Here is a 26,495-nt window from a genome sequence, read left to right on the forward strand (position 1 = left end):
GTCAGAACAGTACCCACCTCATTAGGTACATAGTTGTGAGGATTCAATGAGGTAATGTAAGTAAAGCAGTTGGCCTGTGGTAATGAATGGTCATCACAATGAGATGCAATTAACATTCCTGGGCATAGCCTCTTACCTGCCTAATAACATCCTCTTCTTTCTAAATGGGTATCATCTCACAGGCTGAACACTATGCAAATGTCTAATTCCTTCTGTGAATTACCACCACCATCATTATTATTATCCTTCAGTTGTTGAAGAAGGAACACTTCAGAAAGCTTTAAGTCAGACATTCCATTTCCTATCATTTCCCTCTTTATCACCATCTACATGATAATGAGGGTTAATTTCTCTTTACAGCTATCTTGGAAAATAACATAAATCATTATTTTGGCTATTCTGGATTTTCTCAATCTGGCTTTTATTTCTTATGCTAAGGAATTGTGATTTTTTTTTTTCAATAAAGTAGATATTTACTTACATCCCCAAAGAGTCTGGGAAACAATATAAATTTCATCTCTTATTTGAGCCTGAATTTTTCAAATGAATGAGAGGATATAAGTGGATAGTCTTTTGGGGGAGCACACCCTCGGACATGAGCAAAGTGAGCTCTGAAAGAGCCTGATGTAGTTATGGAGACGTGATAAGCCAAATAACTTCCTAAAGGTCATGGTCACAGCAAAAACATTTACTCACCATGTTTGTAAAGTTAAGAAGAGCACTATAAATGGAAAAACCAAACTGTGCAAAACAAAATGTAGATGATATCTCTGCTGGTAATTGTTTTCAAGATTTGCTTTCAGTATCTGTATTACAGTGTTGGTATTTTTTTTCTTTAAAATTTTATTTATTTCTTTGAGAGAGAGAGAGAGTGAGCGCAGCAGGCAGAGGGAGAGGGAGAAGCAGACTCCCTGCTGAGCAGGGAGCCTGATGTGGGGCTCAATCCCAGGACTCCGGGATCATGACCTGAACTGAAGGCAGATGCTTAACCGACTAAGCCACCCAGGCACCCCTGTACTACAGTGTTTTAAATTCATTCCAAAAAGAGGGATCACTGTTACTACCACAACTTTTAATGATTATCATCCAAAGTTAATTAAGTTCTTATAAAGAAAATCTTTTCAGCCAAATATATGAAAGTATTGGAATTGACCCGTTTATAAAATTCTCACATCACGATACTTAAAAATCATATCAGAAAGACAAAGGATTCTGATAATTGTCCAAGTTCAATTTTCACTGGACCAACTAAATGAATTCCTTTGCTTTCTCTGCAGAGGGGGCCCAATCTTGCTTCTAAGGGGCTTTTCTCAAAGGGATAAAATGTACAAACACAGCAACTAAAAGATTGACGCTTCTCTTTCAATTCATTTGAGATTGGTTTTGTTTTATTGTAAGTCTATCTACTAATGTGCTGACTGGGTTCTAAGTATTGAGAGGGATTAAAAACTATACCTGAGCTCATGAGTCTTGTTGGGCAAGAAATTACTTTCATCTAAAAACTACTGAAGACTGTGTGCATAAGTGTCCAATTACATTCAACCAGCTGCTAAAATAATGTCAGAAATCACCAAGGGTATGGACAGTCAACCCCAAGGTAGGTTGGTGTGGCAGGGAAATGGTACTTGGTAAAGGTAGATGATGGTGGCTATTATGGGCTGAATTGTGACATCCCAAATCCATATGATGAAGTTCTAACCCCCTAGTACCTCAGAATGTGACTGTATTTGCAAATAGAGTCTTTAAGGAGTAATTAAGTTAAGATGAGCTCATTAGGTTGGGCCGTAATCCACTATGACTGGGGATCCTTCTAAGAGGGGATATTAGGATGCAAACATGCACAGAGGAAAGACCATGTGAAGACACAAGGTGAAGATGACCATCTACAAGCCAAGAAGAGAGGACTCAGAAGAAACCAACCCAGCCAATACCTTGACCTCAAACTTCTAGCCTCCAGAATTGCAAGGAAATAAATTTCTGTTATGTGAGTCTTTGGTACTTTGTTATGACGTCTGCATAGACTAATGCTATGGCCTTGAAGGAAGAGTGAGACTTGTTTAGGTAGAGAAAGGTGGCACACGGGTTCTACACTTTTCTGTCTCATGTTATTAAATATCTTCTTCTCCTTTTTAAAAAAAATGTTTATTTATTTGACAGAGATAGTGAGAGAACACAAGCAGGGGGAGCACCAGAAGGAGAGGGAGAAGCAGGTTCCCCGCTGAGCAGGGAGCCCCATGCGGGGCTTGATCCCAGGACCCTGGGATCATGACCTGAGCTGAAGGCAGATGCTTAACTGACTGAGCCACCCAGGCGCCCCTAAATATCTTCTTCTTATTTGCACTTTATTTTCCTTGTTCATCTCCTTGGTTCTACTCTTAGAGTTAGAATGTTACGAGATTCTGGGGAGAAGGAAGATGGGAAAGGAATTGGCGGAAGAGAGAAGAGGAAGCACAGAAAAGAGACTATATGATACCTGATAACATACTAGTGTTTTAGTAGAGGTGATCAGATAAAGAAAAGCAACAAAAAGCAACTATAAAAGCAGTGAGCAGTCTTAAAACTAAGGAATGGCTTTAAGAATAAGGAACTACAGAGTATTTAACAAGATTATTGAAATTCTGAAATTTATCTGCGCTCAATAAAGAAGTCTTCATTGCTCACTTGTGTCCTCTTGATAAGTTCAACCTTTATCTTTGAAAATAAATTCCAATATTATCATTATAGTTATGAGTTTTTTGATATTTATAACATCCCAGGGTTACCTTCCTGACACATTATTTTTACACTTTTGAAATACTTTTTTTTTTTTTTACAATGGATGTAATGATGTAAATATAATATGAAAGCATTTATATCAGTAGCAAAGACATGGCTGGGCTATTTAGTCAAATAAGACTTGCCACTCAAGTGATTGTCATTACTCATTAAATATTCCCACTGATTTAGGAGTTTTCAATTGGTTGAGAAATATAGTAGAGACAATGACAATAGAAGAAGATAAAATGGTACCTCAAATCTAGGATAATCTAGGAAAACCCTGAAACTCATCTAATATATTTTACCACCCAGACATAATTTGTTTTCAATGGTGATGTAAAGAAATGCTTTAAAAAAAGAAGTGCTTAAGTGACTACATGTGCATTGTTGTTTCTTAAGGAAAGAGCGTATGTTTGGTCTAAGCTCCTGAAAGTATACTTCAGTCTCAGTAGTGAATTTATAGAAATCTGTGTTCAGGAATGGGCAGGAAATAGGATTAGTGAGGAGAGTTTTTATACTCTGATCTAAACTATTAAGAAAAGGGGACCTGGCTCTCTTAGTTGGTAGAGCATGCCACTCTTGATCTTGGGGTTGTAAGTTCAAGCCTCATGTTGGGTGTAGAGATTACTTAAAAATAAAATCTTTTAAAAATTAACAAACAGGGATGCCTGGTGGCTCAGTAGGTTAAGCGTCTTGCCTTCAGCTCAGGTCATGATCCCAGGGTCCTGGGATCGGGTCCTGTGTTGGACTCCCTGCTCAACGGGAAGCCTGCTTCTCCCTCCTATCTGCTGCTCCCCCAGTTTGTGTGCTCTCTCTCTCTGACATATAAATAAATAAAATCTTTAAAAACAAACAAACAATTAAGAAAGGTATTTGGTGTGGAAAACATTTCTTCCTTCAGAACTCTTTTTTTTCCCGTAGGCCCAAAAGTCCTGGGTACCTTCAGAGGTCCCTCCCAGGCCACAGCCTGTGGGCTTCCCATGAGAGGTTCTTGCCTTGGGTTGTTTATAGCCTCTATCAGACTCTTCCTCAGCATGCTGGCTCTGCCTGGCATGCTCATCTTTGTTGACTCTTTTTGGTCCAGATCCATGCTCTCCATTTACTCTCTTGGTCTGAGTGCTTTGGCCTTACTCAATTCCTGGACTGCCCTTACCCAGTGCCACTTTGACCTAGCATCCTATAATTAGGGGACGTCTTCTCTACTCTAGTGCCTAGCCCTGGTTTCTGAAATCCCAGCCTGGACCCTCTGCTTTCCCAGGAGAAAAAGGTGAACATGTAAAACATCTTGAATGGTTTTTTTTTTTTGTATGTCTGTCAAAAGCACAATGCTCAGCTCAGTAAACATTTATTCTATGAAAGAAAGGAAGGAGTATTGGCTTTGTCCATGGGTGCTACACTTGGGAATATGGTCTGTAGCAGTAGGAAAAGGCCAGCAATGTTTCTGTAGCAATTCTGTTCTTAGTATATTCTTCAACCATTAACCCCAACCATTACCTCCTAACCCACCTGCTTCCATACAGAACACTTTTCCCCATAGAAGGATTGTTCTTGACATCATTATCACCAGAAACAAGGAATTTTCCAAGGGTGGGCAGATACATTTCAGAGAACACAGCTAGAAGCCAAATTCAGGAAGAACAAGGAAGGTCTGAAAAGTACGCAGCTTGCCTTATTTATCCCAGTGCTGTTCTTATTGCCAGATACTATGTTGACCCTATGATTTCCATTTCAGTAATCAAAAAGCCCCAGAATAATCGGAGCAATTATTCCAAACTCTTCTCTTAGATCATCATATCTAGTATAAAGGAAGGGGAAAAAAATTAATACCCTCATTATGTGACAGATATTGAGGTAAGTATCTGTTGAAAACATTTTATTATTTATTTATTTATTTAAAGATTTTACTTATTTGACACAGAGAGAGAGCCAGAGAGCACTAGCAGGGGGAATGGCAGAGGGAGAGGAAGAAGCAGGCTCTGCACTGAGCAGGGAGCCGGACACGGGGCTCGATCCCAGGCCCCTGGGGTCATGACCTGAGCCGAAGGCAGATGCTTAACCATCTGAGCCATCCAGGCGCTCCTGTAGAAAACATTTTAGAACATCTACCCAGCCCGTAAGGATCCCCTCAGCCACACCACTCACCACAGGTGAGCTTCTTCAGCCATGTTTACGCTATCCAACACTACTACTCCCTCCCACTGTCTCCAGCTGCCATACACTCATGCACAATGAACTCCTGTTATAAGGTAAGGAATCAGACTCATTGTGAGATTTCGTAATTGGGATTATGGGATTCCCATTCCCTCTGAGTTGGTGTCTTAGAAAAGGATGTGTAGAACTCAAAAGCTATGGGCAGTCACACTATGTCAGCTCTGTTGGCTTAGAAGAGAAAAGACAGATACACAAAGAGAAGCTACAATCACTCCTGATGATGACTTTTTATGTCTCGGTTCTAACCTCCTTATAAGGCTTAGCTAAAGTCTTGACTTTAAGAATAATGAATGGAGGGCACCTGGGTGGCTCAGTTGGTTAAGCGACTTAAGTGACTAAGCCTTCGGCTCAGGTCATGGTTCTGGAGTCCCAGGGTCGAGTCCCTCATCGGGCTCCCCGCTCAGCTGGGAGTCTGCTTCTCCCTCTCTCTCTCAAATAAATAAATAATATCTGAAAAAAAAGAATAATGAATGGAATATCATTACCTTATAATTAATTCTCTGGTCTCTCTCTCTCTCTCACTTTTTCTCTTAAACTAGCTCAGGTTGGTTTCTGTTACCTGGAATGAAAGGAATCCTAACTAATAAAGTGACACATGTGCTTTCCCTTATTTAATATGATTTTCACAACAGATCTCTGAGGTATTTTTTATTTTACAGATGAGAGAACTGGTATTAACTAAGTTGCATAGGCTTTCTTTATGCCTTGTACATTTTAGCGATGGCATTTGAACTCTAGTTTTGTGGCTCCTAAAACCTGGGCTTTTTCTGCCCCTATCCCTTTGGAGGTATTCTGACAGCTGGGAGAATCCTCCCCCATGGCCTCAGATGCTAAAGTTTTGTAAACTTTGAGGTAACAAAGATTCCAGGTATAACCATCACCCTTCAGCTATTGATTCCCTGGCAAAACGCCAGTTTCTGCCTACCCCTCCCCATTAGGAACACAGACTGTGCATTCTTCTAGGGCTGGAGGAGCTGTTCTTGGGCTCCACAGGGAGTAGGGACCCTCCCCTAAAAGAAATAAAATCAAATCCAAAAGATTGTACATGCTTTGGATATGTTTCTGACCTCTGTCAGTCAGCAGGGCCCTAGGGCATCCAGGCTTGTACTGCAAAAGGTCTCTCCTTGCATAACATTCACAACACTCCTTCCACTGGAAAATCTGACCAAGGTGGGTCAGTCTATTCTTTCCCAGGAACAGAGGGTCCTTTATCCTTCCACTGAAAGCAGGCTACACCAAAGGCTGTTTTTTATTTATTTGGTGATTAATTATTAGGAATCTGTCATTCAGATCCTTCCAGAGAGGAGAAGATGCTTTCTGTGTGAGGCCTGTGGCCTGTGTTTGTCCAGGGAAGTGCTCTGGAGCTCCTGTGTTGCCCAGGCCCTTTGGTACCATGATATTTGCTTAAGAACCTGTTCTATGTTAAAGACATGGACATATTTCCCCTGATCTTCCTAATGATGTGGGTCCTAGTTAAATGACCTATTTTGCACTCAGAAACAGAATTTATTGTCTTTCCATGGATCCTGAGCCCAAGTATTGGCGCCGAGTTCTTGGTGTTTGAATTGCCTGTCTTCTGAGGGAGATCCAGTGTAGCTCCACAGAGATGGGAATTGATTTTTATTTCTTGGATGATGATTCAGATGGCCATTGGTGATTGCAGGAACCACGGTAGCCGGCCCAGAGTTTACAAAAGCGAAATAATAATCACAATCTGGAGATCTCACTCCACTCTTATCCTCATCTTCAGTTCTTTCTCCCTCCTGACAAAATTTTGAAGCAAAGTGGTCACCAGTTCAAGAATCTAGATTAATTGTCCATGTGCCACTGATAGTTTCCTTAAGTACCATAGGGAAAAGTAAAGGAGACTAAGATTAGGTTAATCTCCCTTTAGCATCTGGCACAGAGTAATCTCTGAATGAATGTGAAAAGAATGAATTACAATAAGAGCTTATAAAACATTGAATGAAAAAAGAATCTATACATCATGATATTCGGTGAGAGAGAGAAAGGGAAGATTTTCTTTATAGAAGAATGGCAGCTAGGGGCGCCTGGGTGGCTCAGTCATTAAGCGTCTGCCTTCGGTGCAGGTCATGATCCCGGGATCCTGGGATCGAGCCCCGCATCGGGCTCCCTGCTCCGCGGGAAGCCTGCTTCTCCCTCTCCCACTCCCTCTGCTTGCGTTCCCTCTCTTGCTGTGTCTCTCTCTGTCAAATAAATAAATAAAATCTTTAAAGTTAGATCCTTTAAAAAAAAAAAAAGAAGAAGAATGGCAGCTAATAAAGTAGAAGGGATGATAAAAAAACAAAACAAAACACTATTTTGCAATATTAGTGTAGTGTTTGATCCAGGCAAGGATCATCAATAAATGCTAATACCTTTGGGTGAAGGATTGTTGGGAAAGGAGTTATTCAAACTATCAACTACCAGATCACTTAATTACCAAGGGGAAAGGATACCTTACCATAGAGAAATACAGCAAATAATATCTTAACCAAGCACCACTATTCCTCAAAGCACCACCAATAATGGGACAGTGATATTATATGCCTCTTGATATGGGGCAGTTTGAAGTATATAACATTAGTACCTATTAATCTTTTGTCAAAAATATTTAAACTGAATCTAATTATGAGGAAACGATCACACAAATTTAAGATGTTCCACATTCTACAAAATAAATGACATGGACTTTTCAAAAAAAGTTAATTTTGTGAAAAAGGAACAAGTTAGAGAGATGGTTCTAGATCAAAGAAGCCAAGAAGACATAACCAAATTCAATGTGTGAATGGATCTTGGATTTTGAAAAAATTTATAAAAAACATTTTGGGGTCAATTAAGGAAATTTAAATACAGAGTATACATTAGATGATATTAATTAGAATTAAATTTCTTATGTGTAGAAATGATTCTGAGGTTATGTAAGAGAATGTTCTTGTCTTAGGAGATATATCTTGAATGTAAAGATAAATTGTCATTATGTCTGCAATTTATTTTCAAATGGTTCAGTGGTAAAAATATATATATAGTACATAAAGTGTGTTTGTGTGTGTGTGTGTGTGTGGAGAGAGAGAGAGAGAAATTGGAACACAATGTTAACAACTGTCAAATCTAAGTGAAGAGTATATACTTACTCTACAATTCTTTCACCTTTTTTGTGGGTTTGAAATTTCCCAAATAAATAAATTGCAGGGGAAAAAGGATGAAGAATAAACTAACTTTCACCTTATGAATGAATCAGAGTCCAGGTAGTTCTTTTCCTGAAATAGAGAAATTGGGAAGTTGGGCAGAATAAATAGGCAATAGAATCATAGAATATCGTAAGTTGAAGTTCTTTAAAGTCTAATATTTAGACTGGTTCTGAAAAATGATCTAAAAGAAAAAGTTTTCTGGTTAAAAAAATGAGGGAAACAATGTATGTGCTCTGTCTTCCTTTTGCTGAATCACAACGAATACTGTTAGTATACCAAAGTTCTGAGTAAAGAAATGTGTTTGATTTTGTTTAATGTCACAGTTTTTAAACTTATTTGACCATGGAACCTCCTTTAAAAAATGTTACCCCTATTTTTAAAAAGATTTTATTTATTTATTTATTTATTTGAGAGAGAGAGAGAGCATGAGCAGGGAGAGTGGGAGAGGGAAAAGCAGACCCCCCACTGAGCAGGGAGCCCGATGTGGGGCTCGATCCCGGGACTCTGGGATCATGACCTGAGCTGAAGGCAGACACTTAACCGACTGAGCCACCCAAGCGCCCCCAAAAATGTTACCTCTATTAATTTCCTCAGAAACGATGTTCCTCAGAAGAGAACCTAGAGAAACCCTGATCTAGCTCAACAACATCCTCATTTTACAGGTGAAGAAATGGAAGCTCAGAGTAGTTGATGTCTCAAGGTCCCAGAGGAAGAACAGAGCCCAAAACTCAGGTATGGAGAAAGGTAATGCAAACACAAGGTTTATTGATATTCACAGAGAAGGAGAGACGTTTATTATAAAAATCATGTGGACTGAAATATTTAACACTATTTCAACCCAAGAAAACCCCATATTTTATCCCATTTATAGATGTTCTACATATAGGATCTGTTTTGCAAACATGACACCTTTGTTTATAACCATGGAGACATATGTTGTTTGCCCCTAATATTGTACCATACGTGAGAAAATGAAATGCCTTCTATCTGTGATGCTAATTTAAGTTTCATCCTGTTATAGGGACTAAACATTACATGGAATTGTGATAGAATTGCCCTGTCTTAAGTTACAGTATTTACTCTAACGGTTGTGATAGGCTAAGGGGGAAAAAAAAATCCCTGCATTTTATTGTTTTCCAAGCCAACCACGTTAAGAACATACATCTGCTTTAAAACCACACAAGTTCTTTTCTAGTGCCCAAGCAGATTTGCTGTGGGCTCTCGCGGTTCTCCATCCGGGCTGTGTCTCTGGTGGCTGCAGTTTGCATTCCGAGCATGAGCACAGCCCTGGTGCAGGATGGGCAGGCTCAGTCAACAGATGTCAGCTCCCCCTGTAAAGGCGCTGCTCTGCCTCACAACTGGCAAAGAGAACTGAAGGAGTTCCCTTGCCTTTATGGCTTTCATCTCTCTGGTTAGTAGGAGATGATGCTTAAAGGAGGCAATTCTTGAGCAATAAATCCACACTGCAAATAAAGCAAGGGGAGAGGGAGGAAAATTACAATGTAAGAAGTTTCCTTTGTTTACTATGTTTAATTGGGATTCCGCACATGAATGAAGAAGAGAAGAGTTTCTCTCCCAGGGTGCCTGGGAAGGGGAGAAAAGGTGGGTTTCCTCTGTCTGTGTGCTTTTTAATGTACAAATTAGTCAGAGCTTTTCCCAGCCCAAGAAGAGTTTGCAGTTTTGAGTACAGGGCCAGTGTCTCAGTGGGTGCTCAGTAAATATTAATTGAAGAGGATGATGGCTTTGAGGAGTGGGCTTCATTACACTCTCTCAGGTACAGCCCACTAGCGATACACATAAAGGTCACTCTGTCTCTTGCCCTGGGCCCTACCCCAGTAACCCCTTGGGTTAACGAGAGAGGTCTCCGTTCCCTCATTTGTCTTCCCTCTTATCTGCAGTTCTCTCCAGCCCACTCAGCCTTCTGCACTCAGAGGCTGCTGAGAACAAAACAGGGAAGAGTAGAAGCAACAGCTGTTGTCGCCTCACTTCTTGTGCAATCTTCCTCCACGCAACTCCACAGTATCTTACTTGAGCTGGCAGGAAGAGAAGGGGGCTGAAAGAATAGTCTGGAGAATTCGTTGGGGGCTGCAGCAGGAAACACGGTTGTGGTAGACTGTGTTTTCATTCCCAGCAACTCAACCTTTCTGACAGAGGATTACCCAACCTGCGGTGCCTCCTGGGGGCGAGGAGTCCACAATTTCTGCACCTGTGATGTTTGGCTTGGGCATATGAGTACTTCAGCCGACGGTATGTGGGTAACCTTCACTGTGTCTCATCTGAGCAGAAGTTCTAAGAGCCTACTGTGAGCTGAATGTGTTTCCACCCCAAACGTTCATGTTGAAACCCTAACCCTCACTGTGATGATATTTGAAGGTGGGGTCTTTAGGAGGCAATCACCTCATGAGGGTGGAGCCCTCACGAGAGGGATTAGTGCCCTTATAAGAGGAGACGTGAGAGAGATGAACTCTCTCAGCCATGTGAGGATACAATGAGAACACGGCTGTCTGTAGGCCAGGAAGCAGACCCTCACCAGACACTGAATCTGTTGGTACCTCGGTCTTGGACTTCCCAGCCTCTAGAACTGGGAAATCTGAAGCCACCTACTCTATGGTATTTTTGTCATAGCAGCCTGAACCAAGACAGGACTATTGTATGTTTCCAGCAGTTCTCTTGCTATTTTTCTCTTTGCCTGAAGAATGCCACATCCAAAAATGGCAAAGGCTCTTTCAGCCTGGATCTGGAATGAAGAAGACAGGAGGCTAATTTAATGCACATGTCTTTTTTATTACAGATCCCAGAAAAAAAAGCCTTTGTGGTTGTAACTGGGATTTGAGGGGTGTTTGTTATAGCAGCAGAGCTAATTTATGCTGTTCGAGTAAAGTAGGAAAATGAAGTTTGTGACTTCAGTATCCCACCAGTCCTGGTCTTTACCCATCAGGCTGCAATTTGTGATGAATAATGAAAGCTCTGGAGCCCTTGTACCTCCTGTTTTGACACTGCCTACAAGAGTCTCCTTGAACTGAATAAAGCATAGTATGTTGTATGATACTCCAGCTATCAACAGGTCAAGCAAGGGGCTTTATATGAGGGTAGGCTCTCCAAGAATAGAAAAACCTTAAGTTTCTCCCGAGGCTTTTATGAAAGTATCTTTCACTTGTCTGAGTAGCAATCCGGATTAACCTTAGTGCCTTCTCCAACACTGGAGGCACTCACAACCTTCGAAGAGGAGCAAAGGGCCTACGGCAGACTAGCATAACAACACAGGTAACTTTGACTCATTTGTGCTTTGCCTTACTATATAAGGTCTTGCCCCAAAGCATATGCCTATTATAAATTGTAACTAAATAGTGACTTCGACTAATGTCACGAACAGGGAAAAACTACCTAAAAAGTGAAATATTCATGAACTTGAGTTTAATTATAGCTTTGTGTTATTAGGGATAATTACTTGTTGGTGTAAGTAAGCACTATGCCTTTATGAAGATGGTTGCATGAAAATATTGAATCACAGTCTCCCTCAGAAACTCTTTGACTATAAAAGTCTCATGCTCTTGTGAAATTTAAGCAGATTACATCATACCACTAGATTTTGTTAGTTATCATAAAATAAGGAGTTCAAGCCAACAGATGATTATAATTGACAATAGGAATGTAACTGTGAACTTTAAAAATATGCTAATGCTTGTCCCTGTATAAATATAGTAGCCTAAGTTCTTTCTATGGCATATGTGTGTGTTTATAATCTATTTTTATAAGAGTGTAAAAAAAATCAGCTCCAAAAATATCACTCTCCCCTTTGACATTTATCAGTGATAATAATGTCAGGGAGCATTAGGATCCTGAAGAAGTACAGAGATGCTGCCTAACGCATAGGTTTGGGTATTATTTTATTAGAATGATATATATTCTGATTCCTGGTCTAATTTTAATGATATTTTAGATCAAATTCCTATATAGTAGATGGTGACTATGTTGAGGTCTGGCATCTGGTCCTATTTTTTGTAGTCTCCTGAACTTGCATAAAGCCAGGTAAATAAAAGGGCCTTAAAAATTATTTGCATGGACAGACGGACAGATGGACAGACGGATGGGTAGGTGGATGAAAGAATGAGTGAAAGAATAGACAGATGTGTCTCCTCCCCAAAAATAAAATGAGGAAAAAAATGTTACTGTTTCTGTGTTGATATTAATTTAATCTATTTCAGAAGGAAGGCCATATTTTCTTTTAATATAAATGAGATAAATACACATTAATATAAATTAAATTGTGATAATTATCATCATAGTAATCAATCAGAATACTTATCTCAAGGCATGTTTTGCTTTTTTTTTTTTTTTAAGATTTTATTTATTTATTTGACAGAGAGCACAAGCAGGGGGAGTGGCAGGTAGAGGGAGAAGGAGAAGCAGGCTCCCCGCTGAGCAGGGAGCCAGACAAAGGGCTTGATCCCGGGACTACGGGATCATAACCTGAGCTGAAGGCAGACGCTTAACCAACTGAGCCACCCAGGCACCCAAGTCATGTTTTGCTTTTAAGTGCTCCTCTTCTGTTACTCCTTAGGGTCTTGGTGATGGATAGTTTTCTTCATGCCCCCAAAGGTTTTTCTTGAGAACCCTTCCACAGTGGCCCACAACAAGATAGGGTTTCACGATCTAGGAAGGGCACATGGCTTAGAGTTCCTCAGTTACTCTAATGTAGTCACAGAGTGTGGACAGAAGTTTCTGTCCTATAATCCCTTTTATAGGAACAAGAAAATTTAGATTGGAATATGGTTTCTTGGTGAAACTTGATGAGGCCTGTAATTGTCTTAATGAGAGGTTGGTTCCCATACTCCTAGACCTGTTAGGTTTTAATTATCAACTACATGTTTCATCCATGAAAATAAGAAATTTCCAAAAGAAATTTTCACTTCCTTCCTTTAAAAACCCTATCTTGACTTTGCACTCCTCTCTAATTGTTGCCCTAGTTCTCTAGCAATTGATCCCAGTCACCACACCTTCCTTCTTGAATTTGACTCCTTTCTTAGCTTTTGTGACCTCACTCCCTTGTTCTTTACCTATTTCTGAAACCATTCCTTCCCAGAGTCTGCTGCTGGAGCCTGTCCATAATTCACCCTTACATGTTGTCTTTTCTCAGGATTTATCCTCCATCCTCTTGCTCAATGCCCTCTTCTTCAGTGCTCTCACCCACTCCTATGGTTTTAATTCTCACCTCTACATTGGTAACTTCCAACTCGTTATATCTAGTCTTGATCTCTGCTCAGTTCCAGACCTATGGATTCAATGACTGCCAGATATCTATGTCAGGATACACATTCACTTTAAGCTCCTACTGTGCATCCTGTATCTTGGTTGGTAGAGACTCTCTGTCTCCCATGCCTGGAATTTGAGAAAATGATTCTCCCAGAGCTTAACAAACAGTAAACTAAGACATTAAACATTCTAGTGCTTATATTATGGCAGTCATTATGCTAGATTGGAGTATACAGACATTTCCTACCATGAAGGAACTTGCATTGTAAGGGAGGAGGAGGACAAGCAAGCAAAAAATGGCAAACAAAGGCAAAGCAGGGGTGACATTTAAGAAGTAAAACACTGTGAGTGTAAGGAGGAGAGATAGAATGATACTGAGTGAGGACTTCCAGAAGCTGCAGCAGCAAGCTGGGCCTTAAAAAACAAGTAGAAATTTTTTCAGTAAAAATGTGATAGTAAGAAGGATAGTATTCTAAAATCAGGTAAAGTTGGGATGCCTGGGTGGTTCAACTGGTTAAGTGTCTGCCTTCGGCTTAGGTCATGAACCCAGAGTCCCAGGATCGAGTCCCACATCAGGCTCCTTGCTCGGCAGGGAGCCTGCTTCTCCCTCTGCCTGTTGCTCCCACCTGCTTGTGCTCTCTCTCTCTCTCTTACAAATAAGTAAATAAAATCCTTAAAAAAAAAACAACAACAGGTAAAGTACGAAATTGTTCTAAGCTTCAAGCTTCAAGGAAAGGGAATGATATGATGTGCTAAAAGGTGTGTGTGTGTGTGTGTGTGTGTGTGTGTGTGTGTTAGGGAAGTGGGGAGTATGGTAGAAGAAGAAACTAGAGAAGTAAGTTGGGGCCAGCCCATGAAAGCAGATGTTTGTTTCATTTACTTGAATGAAATATACTTTGTACTTCCTGTGAGAAGAGTAGGCCCCTAAATTTCAGGGCTGACATTCACTTATGTAGTTACAAAATAATACAAGTTGACATTAAGTTGAAAAAGTGCAATCACGTGATTTCCTGCCATACACCAGAGAAATTCATAGCAGTAAAACAAGTATTTAGTGACCCAGTATGTTGTAGATTCTTTTCCAAGTCTCATTGCTTCCCTGGCCAGCCCTGGACAAAAATGCAAGTCAAGAAAAAGGGGAGAGAAAAAGAGGACAAGGGGAAAGGAGAGCCACAGGGGGAGAGAAGGATTGGGGAAGAAGGGGGCCGAAGGAGATTAACAACTCTATTGTTCATGTAGAATGTTCTCCTACTGAGAGACAAGTTTAGCAGAAGAGGAAAGCAGATTGATCAAACCGGTTTTAATAAGCCTTATATTCCTGTAATCCTCACCAGAAACATAAAATCTGGGCTCTCCAATAAGAGGTGGATGTTTTTACTCTACTAGTTTTAAAGGGACATGGAACATGATCACCATTTTCCAGGATAGGATTTACCTGAGACTGACTGGCTTAGAAAATGCCTCATGGAATCCATCTCTTCCTTCAATCCTTGGATAAGGAAAGCAAGAGAATTTTCTGTAAAGAACAGCGCCAACAACAGCTTATAAAGAGACAATATGGAAATTTGAAAACATTTTAAAACCCAGATTACGTGTATAACTGAATCAGAAGCTGTGTTTTACAAAGAGATAATATATATTGTCTGAAAGGATTACAGTTCAAGAAAGGGAACAGGTTAATGTCGATGGTGGTTGGCTGCCATGATGGAAAGGAAAACCTAGAAGGTAGAGAGAGAGAAAGCTCTGTGTTGGGTTCCTATCATGTGAAGAGGACATCTAAAGAGGAAAATGAATCAGAGGTTGGTCTTCCATGAGTTGCTACCGAAAAGGTTGGGAATAACATCTGTATGAAATGGCTGGTGGGGAACAAAGAAAAGTTTTTTCCCCTTTTTGTGCTAAGTAGTAGTGTGACACACAGGAGAGTCCACCTTATATTCAGAGCATGAGGATTGGTTTATCTGCAGAAACAATGCGTTTGAATTGAAAAAAAAAGTGCACGTACAGGCCGTGTAAATGAAGAAACTTGCACCTCAAAGGGTGCATGAGGATTTATGAGTAAAGCTCCAGAATGCAGAAACAGTGACATTAACATGGTGTATTTAAAGGAGATGAAATCCAAGGGAATTTGCCAGATTCAAGAGGAACTCCTCTGTGTTCTATCCAAGCTGAACATTCCATTTTTACAAGGGCTCCTTTGTTGTCATGTTTATACACAGACTAATAAATGCTTGACCTTTTTTAGTGATGAAGGAACAGTCTGTGCCTCAGGAGCGTATTATTTCAAGAAGCACAAATGAAGAGAAAGACCAAACCCTTCTGGGACAGATGGACTAAATATTTTGATATTGGAACCACATGGGGAAAGGCAGGGACTGGGAAACAGAAATGGAGGCCTGATAAGGGAACCTGGAAACAGCATCAGTCCTCTCAGATGTTTCCAGGGACTCCAGGTTTGTAGGGCACTGACACCAACCTCACATGGGGAAGGGAGCAAAGTGAGATAAACATTTATCTTGATGTGTAGTAAAAATGAACAATAAATGAGAAAAATATTTGTGATCTAGCAAAAGTGTTGATGTCTCAACTTTTGACGTCTGTATGAGAACGGAATAGTATTCATCCAGCCTTTACTTTCTACCCAGAATTAAGTGTTTTGTATGAATTAAGTTAATCATCACATTGACCCTAAGATGCAGGCACTATTATTTCCACAGCTGTCTTTTTTTTTTTTAATGGACATAGAGGTTACAGAGAGAGTAAGTAACCTCTAAGAATCACAGAGGTTTGGAGTGGCGCTTTTTTTTTTTTTTTTTAAGATTTTATTTATTTATTTGGGAGAGAGAGAGAGTGCCCAAGAGGGGGTAGGGTCAGAGGGAGAAGCAGACTCCCTGCTGAGCAGGGAGCCCTACGTGGGACTTGATACCGGGACTACGGGATCATGACCTGAGCCGAAGGCAGTCGCTTAACCAACTGAGCCACCCAGGCGCCCCAAGGTTTAGAGTGTCTTTAACCCCATTTGGTCTGATCTTACCCTGCCCCTCAGTGACTTGAGCAGTCACTAGCCTCTCTTCGCCCTCCCTCCTCTGATGCTGCTTTCTTCCCCACTCCCGGTTCCAAACAAGAGCTGCTGCTAAATTAAGGGGGAATGCCAGAGCATCCAAGCTACCTGTGTAGCTGCCCTTAAAAATATTTGTGTGTTTTTGCAATGATAAACCACTGGTGATTGTTACAGTAGTGTGGGGCATGCTTAGACTGTGGTATCTCATTACTACTGACTCTTTTGCCTAACATCATATTAACAGTCATTTCAAGAGTAATGAATACTAATTGATGATGGTGACAGAAAAGTTTATTTTAAAAATTGAAAATAACTTTAGATTCAAAAAGCACTGGTCGAAGATCAGTGATGAAATGTGGGACTCCAGTTATCGAACCGAAACCACAGGTATCTAAAATGCAGCAGAAAGAAGCAGTGAAAATGTGAAAGCCCTAAGTAACGTGAAGCGATTGGTCTCGCTGTTGGGCATAATGAACTCCTCCATGCACTCAGTGCCACATGATGCAGAGTTTATGGCACCTCTGAGACTGTTCGTAAAGAACAATGTGGAATGGGACTGATAACAGCTCTCTGCTCAAGGACAGCAGTGTGTTCAGGGGGTGTCTGCCTGTGAGTCAGAACCAACCTGTCCTCCTCCCCCCTTCTCCCCGCCAAGGAATCTAGGTGCTCAAGCCCTGCCTCTCTTTCTTCCAACCTCCCCTCACCCAACTCCTGTTTTCAGAAGCAATCAGATAAACTCAATCATTCTGAAAAGTTTAATGTGTGACTCTTCCAAGGGCAGGTGGTTTTAACCAAAGATCAAGCCTCAGAACAAAGGTGCCACAGGTTTCAAATTTAACTCATTATATTCAGGAGTGTGAAAAACCAAGCGGTAGCTTTTTTGTTTTCCATAAATGATCTAATCTTACTTCTCCAGCCTTTCCCACACTGGGTGATATGGGGAAAAAAAAAATCTTAAAATTGACATTTAAAGCCACCTCAGTCTCTTTCAGTTTTAGACAGCTTTATTTTGAATAATTATTCAATCACTTACAATTTACCACTTGTATTAGTTTTCTGTTGCTGCTATAAAAAAAATGAACACAAATTTAGCAATTTAAAACAACATGAATTTATTATCCTACAGTTTTAAAGCTCACCGGTCCAAAATGGGTCTTAAGGTGTTGGCAGGGCTGCTTCCTTTCTAGAAGCTCCAGGGGAGAATCCCTTTCCTTGCACTTTCCAGTTTCTACAGGCTGCCTGTATTCCTTGGATTATGGCCCTATTCTTCCATCTTCAAAGCTAGCAACAGCTGGTGGAGTTCTTCTTCCATCTCTTTCCTCTGATCTGACTCTTCTGCCTCTTCCACATTTAAGGACTCTGATCACACAGAGTCTGTCCAGATAACGCAGGATAATCTCCCTACTTTAAGATCAATTGATTAGCAACCTTAATTCCATCCACAGTCTTAATTCCCTCTTGCCATGTATAGTAAGTTTTCATAGGATCCAGGGATTAGGACTTGGACATCTGTAGGGGGTCATTATTCCACCTACCATACCACTTTTTGAACTTGTTTCTCTCCCTCTCGTTATTCCTTCCTAAAATGTTGCATGGGTGCATAGAGGTGGGGAGAGAAGGCCTCACACCCAAGATTATCTCTCTTCTGGATCCTTGCTGGTTTCTACTACAAAGTGCTGGACCAAGGTTGTTTCTGGCCAGACTGGATCCCACTGATTAAATCTGTGACTTGTGAATTTGTGTTTGTTACAGTTATTTTATGATGTGTAACAAACCATCTCCAAAATTCGTGGCTTAAACCAACAGTGTTTTAACCATTAAACCAACAATTACTTTTCATGAGTCTATGTGCATATTTAGCTGAGGTCACTCATTTGGCTGTATTCAACTGAGAGCTTGGCTGGGACTGGAATGTCCCAGATGACCTTTATCCTCCACAGTCTTTTTCCCAGTGTCCTCTCACCATTCAGGATTATGGCCTCAGTTTCTTTACAGCAAGGCAACTGGCTTCCAAGAGAACAAAAACAAAAGCTGCCAGGCTAGGGCCTCATACGTGTTCCACTAGATACAATCACTTGGTCAAGACAAAGTGCAAGGGCAGCCAGATTCAAGGAGAAGGAAAATAGACTCCATGCCTTTGTAGATACAGGTAGGAGAGGAAATGATAGCAGCAATATGTGCAGGCAAACTTCCATATAATCTGTTCTCTTAGCTTGATCAGGGCCCGAGGCACTGGCTTTGTGAATCCTGAATCTAGCTTGAATATAAATCTCAGTTAGTCAGCACTTTCCTCATTCTAGGCAGGGCTCTATGCTTATGACCAACCTGGGCAGTGTGCCCTGCAGCCCTTTGCCCCAAGGTCACTGAACTTCTACTGTGGTAATCCCCTGGTAAATGCTTCAGTTGGCCCCATTATCTACATTTGCTGCCCCAGAGCTAGTGGGAAATCCTGGGCACTTTGGGGGCTACAGACTGCTAAAGGAAGCTTGGGAATCCTAACTTAGCTCCCTCCGATGAGCTGGGCTGTGCCACCATTTTTACTCTGCTGAGCTTCTTGGCTACAGTGGAGCACCTTGCATGTTGGTCTCCTCCTGGAGTTGGAGTTAGAGATACAGCTTGCCTCCTGATGAGTTATGCAAGTAATGCATTCCTGATCTGAAGGGAGGGGTACAAACTCTCTCCGCTTTTAGATTTCTCCTCAAATCTACTTCATTGCTTCTTCCTCTTGGATTTTTCCCCAGAAGGTCAAATCAGAGCATGCATGGCCAACTGCTTGATTCTCATCATCTCCAGAACAAAAGGACTTTCCTCCTTTCCCTTTCGGGTAGTGGCTTTTCTCACTTTGTAACTCCTTTATAAAAGGTAGCATTAGTCTGGTCCAATCTTTTTTTTTTTTTTTTTTTTTTTAGAAAAGATTTTATTTATTTATTTCGGCGGGGGGAGAGAGAGAGAGAGAAAGCATGAACAGGGGGAGGGGCAGAGGGAGAAACAGACTCCCCGCTGAGCAGGGAGCCTGACACAGGGCTGGATCTCAGGACCCCGGGATCATGACCTGAGCTGAAGGCAGATGCTTAACCAACTGAGCCACCCAGGCACCACTTGTCTGGTCCACATCTTAAGCTGCTGGGGATGATAATGGGCAAAGAGGGAGATTACAAATAAAACAGATGACTATTTCCCAAAACTCCCATCCACATTAAGAAATGAATCTCTAATTAGGATAATTAAAGCATCAGTCATTCAGGTTGATGAACTGGAGGCTCTGCCCTGGAGTCTCCCTGTACTGTGACCACAGCAGCCATTTCTCTTTGGAAGGTGACTGTTGCCAGTTAAGAGCTTCCAGGAAGCCAGCGCATAGGGGGAAGTATAGAGAACCTCTTCATTCTCCACCATTATGTTCTTCCCACCCCCGAACACCTCCTTGCCCATACACACATTCTGAGAGTCTCTATCACTTGGGCTTTCCAGAGACCAGTCACCTGTCCTGCTCACTCCTTGGGGCTTCCCTCTCCTTCAGACAGCAGGGCCCCAGCTGCTCCTGCTCCTGCCCAATAAACTGGCATCAAGCCCAATTTATCTGTGAGTTGCATAGGCAGCTCATTTCCCGAGGACTCTATGTGCTCTGCCTTTGTTGGGGTAGTTAGAAAATGCGTGATTTTAGACCTGTAGTGTATCGCTGGGAAACGCAACTATGCTTACACCCATTGCCTCGTATATATGTGTTCAGTGTATTTCTTACGAAAATCCTGCCTCATGTTGTCACTAGACAAAATTGTCTGCTAATGTGGAATATCACTGCCGCAGCACTTTGAACATTCTAGGGGGCTCTAAACCTATGGCATTAAATATTAAAGGAAAGGACGAATAAGACAACTCCATAATGCCTAGCGGTGGAAAAGATATTGATGCTATAATGTTCCTACAATGTGTACACAAAAGCCATCCAGCCTTACTTCCAAATTAGGTGGTTTTGATATAAAAGACTCAGGAACTATACCTGCGACTCTTCAGTTCTCTTGGGGTCTGGAGACATGTTGGAGATACCTGGATTTTCAATGCACACAGTCCTTCATAGCCACGTGGGTGAGAGGACCGGAAGCTAATAGTAATGGATCCAGGCTGAACACACGATGGAAACCTAGGAGGTGAGAGTCAGAAACTGATGTGAGGGTCCAGAGAATTCTGTCCACCAGCAGAGACCTGCTTCGAATTATACTTTGCTAAGAAGCAGCAACATGGTGTTTGGCAAGAGCACTGGGTCAGGAATCAGAATACCTGGGTTCCAAGCCCTCGTTCTGCCACTGACTACTCATGTGAACTTGAGTGACTCAATCTCTCTGAGTCTCACTTTCCTTGTGTATAAAATGAGGGAGGTTGGACTGCAGGTCCTTTATGGTCTACAGTTCTCCTCTGTCAGTATGCCCACAATAATTACACACCAGTGAGAAGAAATAGAAGACATGAGATTATACTAAATCTTGTTGACACCAGTAGATTGCTGTTGAGATCTCTGACATGACAAATGAGAAATAGTCATAAGAATCCATTAAGATCCAAATATTCTCTTTCTTGTTGAAAAAAGCTAGATCAGAGAACATAATTGTGTCTGAAATCAGGCTTTTCACTCCTTTACCTCAAGTCTCTACCTGGTGACCCATGGAAGAAGCAGAGCACACACCCAGGCAGCTGATGGAGGGTGGGGGTCTGCTTCTCACTATGTGGTCCCCCAGACCATGTGGGATACCATGTGGAAGCTGGAGCAAAGGGGCAGTTTGTCTTGTAGGCAGGCAGCTTTAAAGAGAAAGCCCAGAGGAGCTAAGCTAGTTCAGTATTTTCCTATTATCACCAATCAGATTATATCTTCACATTCCTTAGGGGGAAAAATAAAGGAAGGAATTATAAGAACAGAAGTAACATTTACAATTCATTCTACAGAAGAAAAATTCCTATTTTGGAGCCAAAGCTTTTGAATGTTGGGAGAAAAAAAAATGTTTTTTCCTGCAAGTGCCCCCACCATTCTTGAATATGGGGGTGTTTAGAGGGGAAGAAGACATGACAAGTGGTGGAAGAAGACATGACAAGTGGCAAACATGATATATAGAAAGGAAGTTTGGGAGACATGATCTCAAATACCAGGCCATTCATAATGAAAGAGCAGCTTATAACTTTTGTCAACCCAGCACTCTTTACATTGCTCTGTACTTGGTCAGAAGCTGAAAGTTCATAAAAATGATTGGAAGATTTTGTCATTCATCGCCTTAGTTAAAAGTATGCAAAATCCAAAGGACAATGGCCTGAATGAGACATAGATTAATTATGAAGAGAAGAGAAAAATGAAATGGCTCAATGTTTATTGAGTATCTCCTATGTATCAGGAACCATACTGGGTGCTTTACATACATGAATTATCTAATGTCATTGCAATGACTTCCTTAAGAAGATAAATATACTGAAGCTTAGAGAAGTAAAACAGTTTTTTAAAAAGATTTTATTTATTTATTTTTGAGAGAGAGAGAGAGAGCATGTGTGAACGTACAAGTGAGGGGGAGGGTCAGAGGGAGAAGCAGAGTCCCCACCAAGCCCGGAGCCCGACTTGGGACTCCATCCCAGGACCCCAAAATCATGACCTGAGCCAAAGGCAGATGCTTAACCGACTGAGCCACCCAGGCGCCCCAGTAAAACAATTTTCAAAGGTCATGTAACTAACATGGGACAGAACCAGAACTAGAACTCAAGTTTTACACCAAAGTCTGTGCTTTTTAAAAATACTCCACACTGAGTATAGAAACACTTTTATCCAAGGCAAAATCCCAAACATCAGTGCTGGTATTTGGAGAGTATTAGAACAAGTAGGAAAATTGAGAAGTTTGGAAACTGAAAACACCAAGATAAGCTCAAAGCTCCGTTCAGTGACCCTTCGATTAGAGAACAGTTAGGTACCTTAACCTGGGTTTGGGAATGTAGCTCCCAAATTAGATCTGATGGATGATACGATAGGCAAGGTGGGACAAAGGACCGAGGAAGCACTAACTGTGTCCTACACAGAAACTGGTAGGCCCACAATGATTGTTGTTAGTGATAAGAACTGCGATGACAATAATTATTCCAAATCCAGGAAATAACAGTAAAGATGGAGGCGGGTTGGGAGTTCAAGATGTAGGCTTGCTAAAGAGGGACTCCATGGAGGTTAATCCAAACCCCGAATTGCTGAACAAGGACCACTCCAGTACTTGCTCAGATACAAAGTGGTTAATGGTAGTATCTGGCACCAGGGAAACATGAACTGAAAACAGTGGCCACAAAATGCTGACAGTTGTTTTAAAAAAAAAAAAAAATGAAGAAATCACATCAATGTCAGTTTCCTAATTTGAAGAAAGTACTGTTCTACTTAACATTTGCTGGACAATGCTTCCTTTCTGTCTCTGGAAGTAACTGTTATATTATAGTCTTAGGGTCCATTATAATGCCCAATGAATATGTCTAAATTAATATCTTGCCAATCTATATCATCAGAAAATGAGGTGTCACAAAGAAGTGAGTTTTCCAGCGAATTGAAGCTTGCACCCTTTAAGGACCAAGCTTTTTGAAAATTAGGCTATTTTATGGAAATTATAATAAAATGGATTCCATTCTTGGCCTCATTAAACAGAATATATTGAACATCATTTAACATGTTCTTAATGACTCCGAGTTCTTGCTGTGAACATCAACTATACTACTAGGCAGTGATACAAGATATCCTCAGGAGGTGGTGAGATATACAGTGTCTTACTGCAATCTTTCCTGAACCCAGAGGTGCTGTCTATGACCACTATGGTGGCTTCTGCTCTTAAACCCAGGTCCCACATATGTACTGGTTTCTAGTCTTTCTGCTTTAACCAGTAATGCTCCTACTATATCATTTTTAACCTTTGTGTGAACTGATAGTTGTTGTGGAAATCAAATCACTAATCTTTATAAAACTGCCACCATATTTATATAGAATGCTCTATCAGCAGGTTATAATATAAAGGCTCAGAGATGACCTATGCTTCTGACATAAATTACACAGACTTTATAGCAGAGAATTTCCTTGCTGTTTGAATATCTTTAACATTGATGCTTACCTAAATTCAGGACTGTATGCTGGATGTTTATGACTTTTGGTGTCTGATCACCTGATAGAAAATTATTGAAGTTTGCAAGTTTTGTTGTTCTTTGTTTTCTAAGATGACAAACTCTAAGAGTCTCATTCTATTCAGAATTAAGTTAGTCCAGAGAATAAGTGCAAAAGGAAGGAATCCCATTGTATTGGGTAGTTTTGGCTGTGTAACAAACAATCCCAAAATATAGTTGCTTACAACAACAAACATTTCTTGTCTCTTACCATTTTGCGGCTCACTAGACAATTTTCCTGGTCTGGGCAGGTTCCACTGGGGTTGGACTCACATGTTTGGGGCCTCAGCTGGAACAGCTGGGGCCTTTCTCCATGTCATCTCATTCTCCAGCAGAAAATCCCAGGTTAGTTAACGTGATAGAAAAGAGCAAGTGAACCCGTTATGCAAACACTTTTTAAGGCTTTATTTGTGTCATGTTTGCTCATGTACCAGAAGCCAAATCAAGTCACATGGGCAAATCCAGATTCCAGGGAGAAAGACTCTATGTTTTTTTTGTTTTGTTTTTTTTAAAGATTTTATTTATTTATTCATGAGAGACAGAAGCAGGCTCCCAAGGAGCAGGGAGCCCGATGCGGGACTTGATCCCAGGACCCTGGGATCATGACCTGAGCTGAAGGCAGATGCTTAACCATCTGAGCCACCCAGGCACCCTAGACTCTATGTTTTGATGGAAGGGACTACAAAGTCACAGTGCAAAGCAGCATGCGTACTAGGGAAGGATTTTATGCTTATCTTGAATCTACTACATTCACAGCACTTATGTCATGGTTCAGCATGTATACGTTATGGAAACTCCAGCTCTGCTACCCCTTTGATATGCTGAGCTAGTAGCGCTCTTCTTCCTACCACCATCTTGGAAGAGTAGCTTTTCTCATCACCTCCACTTCCTTCTGGATTCACTTCTCAGTTCTTGCAAGCTGGTTCTTGCAACAACTATTCTCGTAATTAGGTTAACTAGCTACTTTCCAGTCATCGATGATGTCCTCCTGTCTTCCTTAAATATTTTAGTTTTTAACACAATCTTTTTTTGAAAGTAACTTTAAAAAATTATTCAAAAAATTTGTTCATTTATTTGATAGAGAGAAAGAAGGAGAGCGTGAGTGGGGAGAGGGGAAGACGAGGAAGAAGGAGAAGGAGGAGAGAATCCTCAAGCAGACTCCCTGCTGAGCCCAATGCATGGCTCCATCCCAGGACCCTGAGATTGTGACCTGAGCCGAAACCAAGAGTTAGCCACTCAACCGAGTCACCCAGGTGCCCCCCAATTTTTTTTCTTTTAAGATTTTATTTATTTATTTGTCAGAGAGAGACAGAGAGAGCACAAGCAGAGGGAGTGGCAGGCAGAGGGAACCAGGGAGCCCGATACAGGACTCGATCCCAGGACCCTGGGATCATGACCTGAGCTGAAGGCAGATGCTTAATGGACTGAACCACCCAGGCGCCCCTTTTTAGTTAGTTTTTTTTTTTTTAAAGTAATCTCTAAACCCAACATGGAGCTTGAACTCATGACCCTGAGATCAAGAGTCACATGCTCTACTGACTGAAACAGCCAGGCACCCTCACAATTAATCTTTTTTGAAACTCACTTCTTGTAGCTTCTATTACAAGTAGATATTCATTTTTTTCCCCTAGTTCATTGACTGCTTTGTCAATTTTTTTCTGGAGCTGTCATTCCTTCTATGATTAAAATTGGGGTTTTGTCCTCAACCACCTTCTCTTTCCTAAATCCTCTCAGGAAATCCATTTACTTGCACAGCTTCATTACAAATCTCAGTAGACGATTTCCCAATTTATACCCCCAGTTCCTAAATTTATTCTTAAATTTGGTTCCATTTTCAAATGGCCCACTGAATATTTCCACCCAAATATTTTATCTAGAGTTCCTGTGAAATCTATTTTGACTACAAACAAAGAAGACAGTGCTGGAAACAACAGAATGCCTTCGTAGGTCCTAGGTCATTTGATCTTAGATTTTCCTTCAGATAAAAGGGACTGGGGGTGGTGGACAGAGGCAGCATGGGGCTAACTAACATTTGTTGAATGCCTACTGTGTGCAAGGCATTGTTGTCTGTCTTAATGGACAGAGGTGAATACCTTCTAGGATTACTTTCACATAGTAGATGGAGGGGCTGATCAGATGCAGATATGGAATCTGCACAGGTAGCCCAGCAGGCAGCCACCGATACCCCAGGGAAGGTTTCAGTTACCCAACAAATTGAGGCTGCAAAAATCTCTGTTGGAAAAAATAAAAGGTGTCTGACAGTTTCAAATGACTTTAAAAATTTTCTGCTAGAAGTATCTTAGGGTTTCCAAAAAAATAAATAATCTTCCCTTAAGAAAGGTCTGGTTTCTGGGGGAAATGGATTATAAAATAAAATTCTAGGGGCACCCGGGTGGCTCAGTCAGTGAAGCGCCTGACTCTTGGTTTCAGCTCAGGTCATGATCTTGCAGTTGTGGGATCCAGCCCCACCTCAGGCTCTGAGCTCAGCATGGAGTCCGCTTCAGATTCTCTCTTCCTCTCCCTCCCACTCACTCTCTCTCTCAAATAAATAAATAAAATCTTAAAAAAAATAATAAAAAAAATAAAATTCCAGTTCTCCCTTTTCCCCCCTAATAAATTAGAGACTTCTAGGGCCCAAACTAAGCTCCTGGCAATATTTCTTCTGTTCTATGAGTAAATTTCACTCAATGAAAGCAGTTATAAGGGTGCCTGGGTGGCTCAGCTGGTTAAGCGACCACCTTCGGCTCAGGTCATGATCCTGAGTCCCGGGATCGAGTCCCACATCGGGCTCCCTGCTCAGCGGGGAGTGTGCTTCTCCCTCTGACCCTCCCCCTTCTCATGTGCTCTCTCTCTCTCTCTCTCATTCTCTC

General features: G+C 41.2%; 2 protein-coding genes across 6 annotated transcripts in view; both read left to right on the forward strand.

Annotated features, from left to right (window-relative positions):
- JADE1 (jade family PHD finger 1) overlaps positions 1 to 26,495 on the forward strand; it is a 293,290-nt gene that overhangs the window by 86,551 nt on the left and 180,244 nt on the right. For 2 of the 5 annotated variants that reach the window (XM_064585052.1, XM_064585051.1), the window contains one exon: positions 8,822 to 8,891. In XM_064585052.1, the coding sequence (XP_064441122.1) occupies positions 8,822 to 8,891 (70 nt within the window). Of the gene's footprint in view, positions 1 to 8,821; positions 8,892 to 26,495 lie in introns of those variants that run through there. The other 3 variants (XM_064585057.1, XM_064585056.1, XM_064585053.1) reach the window with 3 other exon arrangements.
- LOC123847540 (FAS-associated factor 2-like) overlaps positions 8,863 to 26,495 on the forward strand; it is a 94,314-nt gene continuing 76,681 nt past the window's right edge. Inside the window, exon 1 of the mRNA XM_045879390.3 lies at positions 8,863 to 8,891. The gene's annotated coding sequence lies outside the window, so the exon portion shown is untranslated. The remainder of the gene's footprint in view (positions 8,892 to 26,495) is intronic.

This window comes from Mirounga angustirostris, unplaced genomic scaffold (assembly GCF_029215605.1).
Source record: "Mirounga angustirostris isolate CCGP_5_RB_7025 unplaced genomic scaffold, mMirAng1.0.hap1 SCAF_2, whole genome shotgun sequence".
Lineage (NCBI taxonomy): Eukaryota > Metazoa > Chordata > Mammalia > Carnivora > Phocidae > Mirounga > Mirounga angustirostris.